This window comes from Leucoraja erinacea, chromosome 22, assembly GCF_028641065.1.
Source record: "Leucoraja erinacea ecotype New England chromosome 22, Leri_hhj_1, whole genome shotgun sequence".
Lineage (NCBI taxonomy): Eukaryota > Metazoa > Chordata > Chondrichthyes > Rajiformes > Rajidae > Leucoraja > Leucoraja erinaceus.
Window position 1 is genome coordinate 24,707,125 of NC_073398.1, and position 16,231 is coordinate 24,723,355.

General features: G+C 38.3%; 1 protein-coding gene across 1 annotated transcript in view; it reads left to right on the forward strand.

Annotated features, from left to right (window-relative positions):
* Positions 1-16,231, forward strand: part of dennd6b (DENN/MADD domain containing 6B) — a 50,108-nt gene that overhangs the window by 3,711 nt on the left and 30,166 nt on the right. Inside the window, exons 2-5 of the mRNA XM_055653206.1 lie at positions 1,085-1,123; positions 2,376-2,418; positions 8,669-8,781; positions 14,885-14,965. Of these exons, the coding sequence (XP_055509181.1) occupies positions 1,085-1,123; positions 2,376-2,418; positions 8,669-8,781; positions 14,885-14,965 (276 nt within the window). The remainder of the gene's footprint in view (positions 1-1,084; positions 1,124-2,375; positions 2,419-8,668; positions 8,782-14,884; positions 14,966-16,231) is intronic.

Below are 16,231 nucleotides of genomic sequence, written 5' to 3' on the forward strand. Positions count from 1 at the left end.
TGGTGAATCTCTGGAACTCTCTGCTGCAGAGGGTAGTCGAGGCCAGTTCATTGGCTATATTTAAGAGGGAGTTGGATGTGGCCCTTGTGGCTAAGGGGATCAGAGGGTATGGAGAGAAGGCAGGTACGGGATGCTGAGTTGGATGATCAGCCATTATCAAATTGAATGGCGGTGCAGGCTCGAAGGGCCGAATGGCCTACTCCTGCACCTAATTTCTATGTTTCTATGTTTCTATGATAGAAGTAACCACTAAGTATCCAGAATATTAATATTATCACAGATTATTCCTTTTGCCCACAATTCCATCCCTTCCACCTTCAATTGGGCTGATGTGGAGGGCCTACCTTGCAGGGTCTCTATACCTCCGAATGCAGTGACTTGGCCAAGATGGCTTTTAGGTCTTGACACTGTTTTGTGGTAATCCAGAAGTATTGCTAACAGCTGGCAAAGTTGCAAGCTTTGTTTTATCATGCAATTTTAATAGTTTTAAATGTTTTGAACTACGGAGACATTGAAAGCACTTGTAAATACTGGATCAAACCAAAGGAAAACAAGAAAAGAAACTTGCCTTTTTTGCTCTCTACATCCTAGCCCTGCAATTCCCATTCAACTCATTGGGTCTTGGATACTGTGCCCTGTCCGACTAGAAACCAGATTTCAGAGCAAACCATGTGGAACTCATTGACAGGTTCTACCCTCTAAATCTCAGCAAACCCCAGGCTTACCATGTCCCACAGCACATGCTTTATCATCATCAGCTGAGCACAGGCTGTTTGAAATGGAACCATCAATGCAGACTGCCTGTTATTCCTAATTGTCACTTCTTCTCCCTTTGTATTCTCTTCCTCTCATATATGAAAGTTCCATTAACACCCACAATAACTTCTGCAATTAGATTGACCTGATAATATTAGATACTATTAGTTTTTTGGAGAATAATGTGCTCTTTTCGACTGGCAATGTTTAAAAAACACATGGTATGGATGTGCGTTTGAGGTATTTACTATTTTGTAATCAAATAATTAACTGATTTTTATGAAAAATGCCTTCCAATAATCCGTTTGCATTATTTTTTATTCCTCAGCTCGTGTATCCCCATGATGTGCGTCTCACAGAAAAAGAGGTAAAATATTAAATTAATGGAATTGTTATTTGCTTTGTGGCTTTGTTAAAAGTTTCTAGATTGATAAAAAATACATCTATTGATGCTCCTGAACACATCATCAGTGATGTAACCTGGGGTCATTGAGTGTTTCGGGTCTTTCAACATCAGGCGACCTCACCCAGGCGACCCAGCAGCGGTTGATCAGACCACGACTTGTGTTCAGTGGCATTTGCTCCTTCCCATGGGCCTCCTCTCCTGATCCAGAGCCATCTCGAGGCAATATGATAGCAATTTATCAGAAAACACTTCTGATTAATATAAAAATGTATGAAATGCACAACTGTTGAGAAACTTTCTGAAGTTTGAAACATTTTAAAACTGAGATTATTCAAATTAAGTACAGTCCCTTTCTCGGCAAACTTCCCAACTAATTAACTTGTCTTACAACTATCAAACTAGAAATTTTTCTGTTGCAGTGGAAAATTGAAGGCAGTGGAAAGGAAAGTTTGTTCCTGACAAAAATAAATTATCTGGTTGCCTAATTGTATTTTGTGCTTTGTTGGTTCAGTGCTATTGCATATACTCTGAGTCAGATCATCCTGAGTTTGTATTATAAGATCTGAGTACATAAGCTAAGCTGGTACATGTCTGCATTAATAAGTAAGCATTGAAATTCGATGGTTCCTTTATCATGTGTACCAAGGTACAATGAAATTCTGTGTGTAAGAAGGAACTGCAGATGCTGGTTTAAACCGAAGATCGACACAAAAAGCTGGAGTAACACAACAGGAGAGAAGGAATAGATAATGTTTCGGGACCTGGTTATTTTTTTCATATAACAAGAAAATGTGACAGAAAGTACATTAGCATTTCTCCGTAGTTAAATTAAATTAAAAACTCTTTTAAACAATTCTGACATTGAAGTGAGGAATGAGAACCGTGCTCCAAATGGTTGGATGCAGAGTATTCACTGAAATTCCTACTTGGATGCACTGGTTGTGCTGATGGCAAAACACTTTGTGGAAATATGGAATGATGAATGGGTTGAAAGTAAAGTTGCAATGTTTTCCAGGCTACACCACATTCCTTTCACTTCCAATCGTTTGGATGTCATTTTATTTTGTGGTCATTAGCTTAAAAGTCAAGGAGTCATTTTTAACCTGTTATAACAAAACCATTTGTTTGAAAGACTGACATTTTAGAACTTGCTTCACATCTGTTCCCATTAATATGAGGTTTCTTTTATTTCGCTTTTTGCTTCTCTTTTCAGAAAACCAGCATCTGCTACTTGTCCTTTCCAGATTCCTACTCGGGTAAGAAACCTCCTCAAATGAGGCTTTTTTCCCTTTCCTTGGCATTTTATTCTATGAAGCACACCCTTATTTCTGTCCTGTCATTATCACTATTCTCTTTTCAAAGGTCCCAAATGATTTGTTTTGGAAGATATCCATAGTCAATATAATTTGGCATAAACCTAAAAATTCCAGCACAAGAAGAATAACCTTTTAATGTATCAAATCTTCTGCCTAGGTTATCAATGCACACTTTTCTTGTGTGTAATCCTCTGTTACAACAGTCAACAACATCCTACCACAAACAATTCTGATAAAAGCTGGAAAGGCTGATTATCTGGAATTGTTGAATTCACTGAGTCCTGAGAGTGTGTCTAGTCACAAGATGAATTGCCATACATTGACCTTACGTTGGGCTTTGTTAGCAGTGTAAGAGACCAAAGACAGTTGTAAGAATTTAAATGGAATGGAGAACTAAAGTGGTAAGCAACTGGAGTCGTCCTTGCCATTATGATATCAGCATCGTATTGAGAGGAATGAGGTAGGAAATGACAAATGAAAAGTGAGAGATAAGAATAGGATTGAATAGTAAGATTAAACGAGAACTTACCAGTTCGAAGTTTGATCATTATTTTATGAGGAGTAAGTTGAGGGAATACATGAAGAACCCCGCCAGGACGCATGCGTGTCATTCTTCAAAGCAGTGGTGTGAAATCACAGGTAACTGTAATGACTGAACATAGTAAGATTAGAGAAGAAAATACCAGCTGAGTATATGATCAAGGGTGGGAGCGGAGTGCACGTATTCCCTCAACGTACTCCTCATAAAATAATGATCAAACTTCGAACTGATAAGTTCTCATTTAATCTTACTATTTTACTTCGGAGTCACGTGAGTGACGTGAAGATTTCAAAGCTCTGTGATTTCATGCCGTGGAAACGAGTCCATGCATCACATCTGCCTTAATTGACTGTGGGAGGAATTGTGTTAACATGTTTAGACATGAATCCAACATTGAAATCCATGATAAATTATTAACAACAAATTATAGCCCCTATTTATGGGGTGAAATTATATTACAGAACTTAAAATTGACTCTGCAAAGTTCCAGGTTTAACTACTGGTTTGTGGTAGAATAGTTGGAACATTTTCCCCTTATCCATCCTGCTGTCTCGAGGATTTGGTCCATTGGTACACCCAACTCCATAGCTGCCGATGTAGCTGCAGCCCTGGTGGAAAAAGATTTGAATATGTTAGTATCCACCCCAGCTGTTGTTAAAACCTGTTTCAGCCATCTGGAAATAGTTTGAACCGACACTTTTTTGTGGGTTGTTTGTGGCTGATTAGTAGTGCCATCTCATAGCCTCAGATGTTTTTGGTGTTCTCCATATATAACAATAATTGTCTTATTATACAGAGACGATATCTGTAGGGTAATCCCTAAATTCTATTTTGAGGCCTGATGATCCCGGTCTGTTCTGTTTGACTAATTCGTAATATGAAATGTTATATTCCTGTTGAAGAAGTCATATAGTCCAGCCTTAACTTATGTACGACTGGACCCTTAGTGCCGTGACCAAAGCCATCAGCATGACTGTTTTGTGCGTCAGTCTTTGCAGCGACAGAGCTGTTGCTGAAGACCAATTCCTTAGCAACGTTAGGGCAATATTCATATCCCATTTTAGAGAGTACCTGGTTCTTGGGGGATTGATATTAAAAATTCCCCTCATAAGTTTGGTTACCAGGGGTAAGTCCCAACAGAATGACGCTCTGATCCTCGCCATAGATATATTGAAAGGGCACTTCTGGCACAGTTAATGGCACTGTAACTGAGCCCCTCATCATAATGGAGGCCTGCCAGGAATTCCAGAACAGACGTTATGTTCATCGAACTGTAGGTGATGTTGTTTCTGTGACAATATATCTCCCATTTCCTGATGTATACCAGATATAGTTTTTTGGTGGATTGTCTGTGGCCCGCTGAGATAATGTTCAATGTTCGGTCCGCCAGTCCCAGTTGCAGTAGAGGTTTCTTTAGACTCTACAAATTGATAGGTCTGTTGTATTTGACATGGATGGGATCCCCTGTTACGGGGTGAACCAATAATCTGGTTGTTTCAGGATGGTGATACATGGTTAAAACCCATGTCGAGTATCACAGGGAACCATGGTTAAGTAGGCCAATCGGCACTACCAATTAACAGACGCCGAGTCTTGTTGTATTTTTCGTAATACCCGACTGATGATGCAGAAAAGGAGGGAATGCATAGATAAACGATTGCCCCCTCAATGCAGTGAAAAGCATCTGTCCCTGCTGTCCCAGGGTCTGGTTGCCAAGAAACACAGTTTGGTAACTGGTGATTAAGTCTTATTTTATTGAATTTGCGTGACCTGATGTCAGTCACTGAATTTTGGTTTACCTGGTAGGTAAGTAGCTGATATTCAAATATTTCTCTGGATACACCATTACCAAATTTTATTAGTCAGATTGTCACTCTGTAGTCTAACATGCTGGTGATTTATCCCAGAGCAGTATGACTTTAGGCCATAGAACGCACCCCACATTTCCAGGTAATTTATGCCCAGTGTCTGTGATAATGATGCCTCCTGTGCCTTTCATCTACCTCCACAGATGTAGATGGAATTGGTAGAACCCCAACCAAGCGCACTGGCATCAGTTTGTAGCACCACTAAGGGTTTGCTGATAACGATAGGGTTGGAACAATGCCGAATGTTATCCATCCACCATTTTAATTCCATAAGCTTTGATTGGTGGCTTATTGGGCTGTCGAAATGACCAGTATTAACTTTGAGTGCTTGTATTTTTGCCCTTTGTAGATTTTTGGTAATACAAAGGTCCAAATTGTGTGGCTGGAAAGGCAGACACTATATGCCAATTACCCTTGCTACCAATCTGATAGACGGTTCACTGATGTCAGTGGGGTTGTTGCAGGCCTCAGTTAAGACTGTAGCCTTGTCCTTTGGTAAAGTCACCGACATGCGAGCTGACAATAGTGAACCCCAAATAATCCATTATGTTGGTAGGCGTTAGTTTAGATTTAACTGGATGGATGATACCACCAGTTTTCACCCAATTGTATGGTGGCTGTTACAGCTAGTTTGGCCAACTCCAAAGTTATGCCCACAATTAGTATGATCATATGATTATGTATTTGGTGGAGCTCTATAGTGCCAGAGCTGCCCCATCCAGTTGAATTTTTTTAAAATAACGTTTGTGATCAGTCCGTGTAGACACTGAATAGTAAGCATCTTTTAGGTCAATGCTAGCCATGGAGTAGCCTTTGGAAATCAGTTCTTTAGCAGTTACCAGTTCCCATTTTGTACTGAATATATAGTACAATGTATTCAATTTGGTCAATTCTATGATGATGCGATTGTCACCATCTATTTTGTTTTTGGTAAAGATATAAGACACAAATTCCAGCCAATCGTGTTGGGTTTACCCATTACCCCTTTTGCACAATTCAATGGTATATCCCTGGATACTGCTTAGGATTTAAGTGTCTGTAGTTGATATACACCATGTATCCAAAAGAGTGTAATCTCCCACCAATATGTGTATTATCCACTCTTCCTATAATTTGTAAGGGACCAGACCCACCTTCCTCCATTGTTACCAGTGGAAGTTTGCTTCTTCTGTGTAGTCTTCGTGGAGGTTGAGGCGCCGGTGTCTGGGTTTGTTTTTGGGTTGGGGGTTTGCGCATCTTCCACGAAGGCCGGTCTGGGCTATGGTCTAAAAGACCGCTGTCCTGTATGCCCGGCCTTTGAGCTTTCACCAGCTTCTCTTGTTCTGCTGGTGGGTGCATAAGGGTGCTGTCTTTGGCTGTAGGAGATCCTTAATGTTGTCACCTTTATGAGCCCCAGGGCTTTTCTAATTCCTGCTCCGACATGTTTCCAGATGCTATTTCCACGACTGGAACATTCAGGGATATCCAGTTTCCTGGTCCCAAGTATTTTTGCAGTGGTGTCCATCGTGGTCTGGCTGTATGTATTTGGACACCATGACCAGTAGATTTTGCCTTCCTGCACCCCCTGCACACTTGTAGTTTTGTTCGTCAAAACCCCTCTTCAGGGTCAGCCCAGAATTGACCCCCCTATACTCCCCTCTGACGAGTGTGATGCACTGTGCAGCCCTACGTAAGGTGCTGCTGTGGGTGTTTTTTATATCCCCACGGTGACTAGACTCCATCTCCTGGAGTCCGTCATGTTGGAGCTTTTGCTCCATAAGCCGCTCCAACCGGCTCCAGCGCTCACAGTCGCCGGCCGCTCGTGGCTGCTCAAAGTCGGACTCATCAGTCAACGACTCTTTTGGTTTTCTTCTTGCCTTCCCGCCCAGATGCAGTGTTTAATCTGGCCGGTGCGGGGGCGAAGTCGGGCACAGCTGTTCCCTTACGGGTGATTCCTGTGCCGCCGGCCGCTGCTGGCATCCACAACTCCGCGGTCTTCCCCCGCCAGCTTTGTCGCAGCTCTGGTCGACTTCTTTGCCTTGTGCATGTTTCCCCACCTGTAGAACAGTATGGGAACAATAAAGACCGCAGTATCACTTGCCTGCAGGTCTAGGCTTAAAACTTGCTGTTATGGGGGAACGTCCTTCCACCCCTCCTCCTGCCGTTTTGACTTGTCAAAGCCAACGGCTCCATTCTGTATAGTCTCCCGCCCAGCCATGGTGTTTAATCTGGCCGGTGCGGGAGCGAAGTCGGGCACAGCTGTTCCCTTACAGGTGATTCCTGTGCCGCCTGCCGTTGTTTGCACAGCTCTCCATGTTTCCCCACCCGTGAAACAGTATGGGGAGAATAAAGACCGCAGTTTCACTTACCTGCAGGTCCAGGTTTAAACTGTCGCTACGGGGCAAACGTCGTTCCACCCCGCTTCCTGCCGTTTCGACTTGTCAAAGTCGACGGCCCCATTCTGAATAGTCTCCCGCCCGGCCGTGGTGTTCTAGCCGGCGCGGGACCAAAAGCCGGCACAGCTGATCCCACTTACGGGGCTTGTGCCTTCAGCTGCTGCTGGCTCCCGCAACTTCGCAGTCCTCCCCAGCCAGCTTTACTCGCAGCACTTGTGGACACTATTTTGTCCAGCTTCCCCCCTGTGTAAAAACAGCACGGGGAACAAAAAACTACCGCAGAGTAAGTCACTTACCTGCAGGTCGTGGTTTCAAACTTTCCGCTGCCAGGGAACGCTCCACCCCGCCTGTCGTTTCGCAAGCGTGAAAGCGATATGACACGCATGCGTCCTGGCGGGGTTCTTCACGTAATCACTCACGTGACTCCGAAGTAAAATTCTTCGTTAAAGTCAATGGTAAGATACAAAATTGGATGCACTGTGGCACGTCTGATAGTGCTGCTTCCTTACAGCTCCACTGTCCAGGTGTTATCCTCACATTTGGTGTTTACAGTGCAGCTTGCACATTTTTCTGTAGCCATGAGAATTTCTTTCAGATGTTCTGGTATTTCCCACAAGTAATGACCTGCATATTGGTAGCCACTATAAGTTGCCTTCAGTGTGTAGAATGTGAGAGGGTGGGGGGTGTTGGGAATGTAGGGCTCTATGACTCTATGATGTCATTATGATGAGCTCGGTTTCAAAATATGTTATTGTTCCTGTGGGATTATCAATTACTATACTATTAAATATTGAATATTTAAAACACATTGCTATCACATACATATTTTCCCTTGACTTTTGAACTTTTGACGGTGCCATGGAATCTTTTGCATTCACTCAAAAAAGACTTTGACACAATGTCCTAACCACTGTGCACTCCCTTGATGCTCCAGCTAGATGTTTTCATGTTCTGGAGTAAAGTCCAACTTGTTAGTTTTTGAACTCAGAATATATTTGGTCCACTGAGACAAACTGGCACTAAGCAATAACTTGTTCATTTGGAATCTCGATATGCTGTTCTTTGCAGTGTTGGTTACATTTTGAAGTACATTTTAACTAAAATTCTAGCCCTTGTTTCCAATCTTTATCTTTGCCAGATCTCAAGTTTATCTCTGCAGACTCATCAATTCTAAACTGATTTCTAACCTATATTTCTTGGACATCAGCCTTATATAGTGAAACCATTTCACTCTGTATTTAGAAGTGGGAATTTCATGCTCTTTACTTCGTGTCTGCAGCCATCTATTTTGTCACCTTTGATGCTGCTTCAGTTGTTCAATATCTGTTTCCAAATAAAATTTTGGAATTTTTCTCTTATTTTGTATATCTTTACAATTATGAGCCATTATTGTATTGCTGCTCTAGGTTGCCTTGGAGACACGCAGTTCAGCTTTCGTATCCGACAATCTGTGGGACACAAACTGTCTATGAATGGAGAGGAAGAAAAATACAATCGAGATGCCCCAGTTGTTCTTCAGGTATGTTTTAGGGTGTGTTTGACACAAAAGTGTAATCTATTGTACAGCAGCTAAGAGCTCATTTCATCCAGTCCCATAATAGGTTTTAAAAATGTGTTGTCACAATGCAGAATAATTTTGTATTGTACTAAGACTAGTCCAATTATCATCCAGGTATTCCTGCTCAACATGGTTCTCCCTCCCCACCTCCCCACCTCATATCTAACCTCTTTCCTTCCCCAACTTTTATTCTTTAACCCGCCCTCATCTGTTGTGTTTGATTGAAAGGAACACCAGGAAATAGACCCTTTGGGCCACTGCGGCCATGCGACCATCGATTGCCCATTCACAATAGTTCTGATATTCCACAAATCTGTGGCTCTCTCTCTAGTCTATCCTGTACTTTTTGCAGTATGACCTGTTTACTTTTGGATTCCACATTCATTACGCCGTCTGGTTCTCCTCTAATTTTCCCATTAGTTACAGGCGTAGATTTAATCGCAGAGCATAATTATCAAAATATAATAATGGGGGGAGATTTTAACTGTGTTATAGACCCATACTTAGATAAATCAATAAAGGTAGGGAAGCGTCTTGTTAAAACTAAGACCTGTGAATTTTTAAATACTTATATAAAAAATAACAACATAGCTGATGTTTGGAGAATAGCAAATCCAAGTGGTAGGGAATATTCATTTTACTCATCAGTTCATAAAACTTATTCACGAATTGACTATTTCTTATTGGACACAAAATTAATCCCGTATACGAATAAACCATCATATCATAATAGTATTATTTCTGATCATTCACCACTGACTTTTATACTTAAAATTGAGGGAATGCCGAGTATAAAACCTTTTTGGAGATTCAACGCATACATATTAAATAACCCGCAGGGCTATGAGTATATAAAAGAACAAACAACATTTTTTTTCGAAATAAATGACACGCCGGGTATTTCTGCACCGCTATTATGGGAAACCTTCAAGGCATATATTTGCGGCATCATAATCTCTAAAATAAAAGGAAAATAAAAGAGAACTTCAGCGGATAGAACAGAAAATAAAATTACTAGAAATGGACAATGCAACTGACCCAACCATAAATAAACATAATAAGATAACTTTATTGAAATATAAAATCAATAGAATACTATCGGCTAGAGTAATAAGATTATTCCAAATTACAAAACAAGCACACTTCGAATTTGGGGATAAGCCACATAAATTACTTGCGAGGCAACTGAAGCAACGAGAAAAGGAAAAAACTATCACTAAAATTAAATCGGATAAGGGTGAGTTTCTAACACTGCCAAGGGATATTAATAAGAGGTTTGCCCAATTTTATCATAATTTATATACATCTAAAATAAATACAGATGTAAGTAAAATTACAAATTTTTTAGATAATTCCAATCTCCCAAAATTGGATAGTTTAGAACAAGAGCAATTAGGAGCACGGATTACTAGTGAAGAAAGAAAACAAATAATAAACTCACTGAAAAATGGGAAGACCCCAGGCCCAGATGGTTTAAGTAATGAATTTTATAAAAGATTTCAGGAGTTAATTGTACCAAGATTATTCAATTTATACATGCAGGCTTATACTGAAAATAAACTACCAGAAATCCTAGCAGAAGCAACAATAACGCTTATACCAAAAAAAGATAAAGATTTAGATGAACTGGGTTCTTATAGAGCTATTTCACTTCTAAATACGGATCAGAAAATTTTAGCAAAGATTCTAGCTAGAAGGCTAAATAATTATATTAACAATTTAATAAATACGGATCAAACGGGATTTATACCCAAAAGACAATAATTTAATAATTTGAGAAGGCTTTTCAATATAATGTACTTTCACAATGAGGACAATGAAGATATTTCAGTTGTTACGCTGGATGCAGAGAAAGCATTTGATCAGGTAGAATGGCAGTATTTATACATGGTACTCCAAAAATTTAATACGGGAGAGAAATTTATTAGATGGGTTAAACTACTTTACGATAGACCTACAGCAAGAATATTAATTAACAATATGCTATCTCCAAAATTTTACTTATCAAGGGGTAATAGGCAAGGTTGTGCCTTATCACCATTGCTATTTGCCCTTATGATAGAACCGCTGGCCGAAAGGATTAGAAATCACCCGAATATTCACAGATATAACACTAAGTACTCAAAGAATAAAATTTCATTATACACTGATGATATTCTTTTATATATTACTAATACACAAACGAGTATACCCACCTTATTAACACTAATTGAGGAATTTGGCTCTTTTTCAGGATATAGAATAAATTGGAATAAAAGCGAAATTATGTCTTTAAAACCACAGGATTCGAGACACTTACTAAAATTCCCCTTCAAAATTGCAACAGAAAAATTCAAGTATCTGGGTATTCAAATTACGAGAAGACACAAATCATTATTTAGTGCCAATTTTATGCCACTATTAAATAAACTGAATGATATGATTAAATGTTGGAAAATGCTCCCGCTCTCATTGATAGGTAGAATTAACGTTATAAAAATGACTTTCTTACCACAATGAATACATTTGTTTCAAGCGATCCCAATATATATTCCAAAATACTTTTTCAAAAAACTAGATTCTACTATCACTAATTTCATATGGGATTACAGAGCACACAGAATTCAACAAAACCATTTGTGTAAACCTAAAGAAGTTGGAGATTTATCATTACCTAACTTTATGTATTACTACTGGGCAGTGCATATTAAGAACATAATGCACTGGTTGGATAGTTCCACTCAGCAGTTGGAGTGGATAAGAATGGAGAAAGAGGAGTGCTATCCGCACGATATAGGAACGATCTTCCTCTCACCGATAAAATTGAATAGTATAATATATAAGAAGAACCCAATTATTCACAATACAATAAGAATTTGGAAGCAAATAAAAGTATCCTTGAAATTAAATAATCTATCAGTACTAACCCCACTATTGAACAACCCCGCATTCAAACCATCTCTCATCGACAAAACATATCAACAATGGGATAGACTGGGGATTAGGAAAGTAGGGGATATGTATGAATTGGGCAAACTGTTATCATTTCAACATTTAAAATTAAAATTTAAACTGAAGGATAATCAATATTTTAAATATATACAGATATGTGACTTTATGAAGAAATATACACATAGATTTCAAACTATATTTTTAGACCCTTTAGAAGAAGCAATGAATATTAAGGCTGATTCACAAAAACTAATATCATACTTTTATAATAATATATTAAATAGAGAATTACCCTCAACAGAAGCACTAAGAGAAGAGTGGGAACATGAGCTAATGATAAAGATCTCGAAGGATAGATGGGAAAAGTATCTGATGAACACACATAATTGTTCTATTAATGCAAGACATAATTTAATTCAATTCAAATTATTACATAGACTATATTATTCAAAAACGAGGTTGAATAAATTTTATCCAAACGTCTCTCCCAGATGCGATAAATGTTTGTTTCAAAACGCTAATATAACACATTCACTTGTAGGATGTACAAAGCTGAATAAATTTTGGAGTGATATATTTGATATATTTACAAAGCTTTTCAAGTCCACAATAGAACCTAAAACGGAATGGATTATATTTGGAATAATAGTAGAAAATATCAATTTAAATAAAGACCAAAACGTTTTTTTTAATCATGGGTTAATAATTGGAAAGAAATTGATACTTAAATTTTGGAAAAATAAAACCATACCAACTGTTAAAATGTGGATTAGGAATATGATGGACATAGCACGCCTTGCAGAAATGAGACTCCGACTAATAGATAAATATGACCAATTCTTAAGGAGTTGGTCTCCTTTCATCGACTTTTTGGAATCATGTGATGCAGCGGTACCGTAAAGATTGCTGATTTCAGTTCATGCTAATCTACATCTCCGAATAAAGATTTGAAAAATTCTCTTTTAAGGGGCCTTCTCTTCTATTTTTACTTCCCACTTTTTCTTTTTTTTATATACACACTTCACGTTTTTCTATTCTCTATTCATCTATTTTTCCACTTTTTCCCCTTTCTATTGTTTTATTTTTCTTGTCTTGCTTACTTCCTTCTCAAAACATAAAACTAGAGGTTGTACATAGAATGGATTACGGTATGACATAGTTGGCACCTAAAATTAGGTTCCACTGTACTGTTTTGTACTGTATTAACTTCTAATAAAATAAAAAAATAAAATAAAAAAAGTTACAGGTGTAGAAAATTGATACACATTCTGAGAATTATGTCCCTGCCAAATACAGAGGGAGGGAGTCACAGATTTGTGGGATAACAGAACTAATGTGAATGGGCAATCGATGGTCGCATGGCCTCAGTGGGCCAAGGGGTCTATTTCTCTGCCTAATCGTTTTATATTCTTTTAAGTGCTATGTTATCACTTCCATCAATTCCTTCTAGACAGTCTACAGGGATAAATTACAGGAATGTTATATTTGAATAATGTTGATCAAGTAATATGAGGATTATATATGGAGTGTGGTTAACATTAGCATGAACCCCAACAAGCCATGGACAAAGTAATGCACATTATATTAAAACTTTTGAAATTGAAAGGTCAATAGCAATATGAATACAAATTTAGCTAAGCAGCAGAGGAGAATCGATTTTTATTTTCATATATTAGTCAAATGTATATTAGTGCTTTGAGGGTGTCAGTAATAGGATTATTATTCTCCTTGATGCATATTAACTACTTAGACTTGAGTGTATGGAACAGATTTAACAGTGTATGGAAAGTTTTAAAGTTTACAGTTAATATGTAAGCCAGGAAATCATAAGCAGTGATATAGAACTTTCTTTCTCTTCTAACCTGTGTTTCCAAAACTCAATCTGCTGCTTTTGCTAAGGCATGGGAAACCTGATGGCGCACTGTAAAATATACATTAAAAAAATGGTTAGAGCTGATAGCCTCATTAAATTATGGAAATTGTGTAAGGTTAGGCTTTCGAGGTTTTAAAACATTTCTGTTCATCCATCTGCTTCCAGGTTAATAGTCTTTGTTTACCCAAATCAATCCCTGCCTGTCACCTTTCCAGAGTGAATAAGCAGAGTTTCTGCTATATCAGCTGAAATACTCTGCCCAGTTTTGAGCGAGATACTGTAGGATGCAGGTTAAAGGTTAAGGGGAGATTTAATAGCGGCATTTAAAATAATGTAGAACTTTGAAAAAAATATGAGAAATAAGAGTAAGAGCAGGCTACGGAGACTCCTGTGTCTGATTGCCTCCATAATTCTTATACTTTTTCTTTCCCCTCATATGACTTGATTCCCTACAGGTTTCAAATTCTTTCAATGTCAGTCTCAAACATACTCAAAGACTGAACATTTGCAGCACTATGTGATGGAGCATTTCAAGACTTACAGTCCTCAGAAATTTCTACTTGTCTCAATACTAAGTGGCCCTCCCTTTATACTGAGCGTATGATGTATAATTTTGTATCCTTTATCCAGGAAAACAGTTTCTCCTCCTCTACCCTGTCAGACCGATAATAAACATGAATGTTTCAAAGATACCACAGTGCATTGTTCTAAACTTCAAGTATGAGGGATTATTATATGCAAACTGGTCTTATAGGATAGTTTTTTTAATTCCAGAACTCAACCTGTTGCTCCTCTCCCTCTTTTGATAAGAAATCAACTAAAGACAGTTCTCTAGATCTGCATCAATGAAGCTCTATATAACTAAGAAGAATTTGTTACTCTTGTGCTCCAAAGACCTTATACCAAATCTCCCAACTTGCTTGCAATATCATTGTATTACGTTTTTATGATTTGTGTGCAAAAGATACTCATATCCCTCTGAATTGCAATATTTCTTGCCTTTTTAAAACTAAATTTTGATTATTCATTATTTTCATCAAAGTGAAATAATTTTATATTTCCCCATTGGATATTTTTTATCCTTTTATATTCCTTTACAACTCATTTACATCGTGCAGAGAAATGCAGGAAATGGATAAAGAGCAATGGACTTGATTAATTGCATAGATATTTCAAAAGGCTGATCACAGTGGACTTTGAGCTCTGGTACTGTTACTTGATACGTTTCATGTGCTAATAGGTTAAAATTACATTTTTCAGTGGGATCGAGCACATTATTATGGATTTGTCTACTTCCGACAAGTCAAGGATAGCACAATTAAACGGGGATATTTTCAAAAGGTAATCTGATTTAAAATATGCAATTGATTTGTTTGCACATGGATTATGTTCACCAAGTTAATAAGAATATTTGTTGATTGCTCAGACTGCCTTATCACGCTGTTGAGAAATGACTGAGTGACTGAAGGCACAAGGTTTCATGATTTATTGATTATTTTATGTTAGGATCATTAGCATGTCTTATCAAAGACCAGCAGGAAACTGCGTTTTCAATTCATTTGTTAGTTCACAGCAACACCAAGAAATGTACCACCTTTCAGCATGTCCCTTACACCGTCCAGCTCGTCTCCAGGTTACAATGGCTGACATGCATCAAGCCCACACATTGGGGAGACCGGTGGGATGGATTTGCCTGTTGCCGGGGGCTGCCGCGGTCTACTGCCATTTGGGAAACTTGATTTGTGGCAATATGTGAACAATCGAGTTAAATGTTCAGGTTTAACTACATGTTGCCTTTGTTTGGCCCATGTTTTTATTTAAATATATTCAAGGGTGGCCGCATTTCTGACTTGAAAACTGTTGGTGTTAAGAATAGTTTTCAAGGACGGAATCCTATCACAACCAAGGGAGGATCTATATGAGTAATGTCCTATGTGAACTCTGCAAAATATACTTCAGGTTTGGCAATAGTTTAGGGGCTGAACATGAGCATTGCAGAGATATTTTATGATGTCGTTAGCAGTGCTGGTTTTTGTCAGCATGTAACAATTCTGTTTCTTGCAAATTATAGCTTGTGGACATAGAATATGTCAACCATGACGAATTATTTATTTCTGTTCCTGTGGTAGAATACAATATTTATAAAGCATCTTTAAGGTAGCAAAAAAAAAATCCAAGAACTGTTCTTACATTTTTTAAACATTAATGAATGGATTCAAGAGAAAGGAAGATAGATGAGTATAATTTTAGTCTAACTGTTCAGTTTTAAATAGTATAATAAAAGCGGAAAGGGGTAGTTTGCCGAGAGGGAATTTTAAAGCTTGGGGCCTCATGTCTGAAGGCACTGCCCACCAATGATAGAGTAGGTATTTCAGGAATGTACATGATCAGAATTGAGTGCCATGTACAAGTCTAAATGTTTAAGGTTGGATAAAATTATGGAGTTAGTGACATAAGGTATGGACGGATTTGAGAACAAAGGTGAACATTTTTAAATCAAGGCTTTGTTAATTACGTCCCAATGTAAGCAAATTAACACAGGGTCAAGAGATGGGAAATAGAATTTTTGATGAACAGAAATTTGGTGATATATATATTCACTGGCTC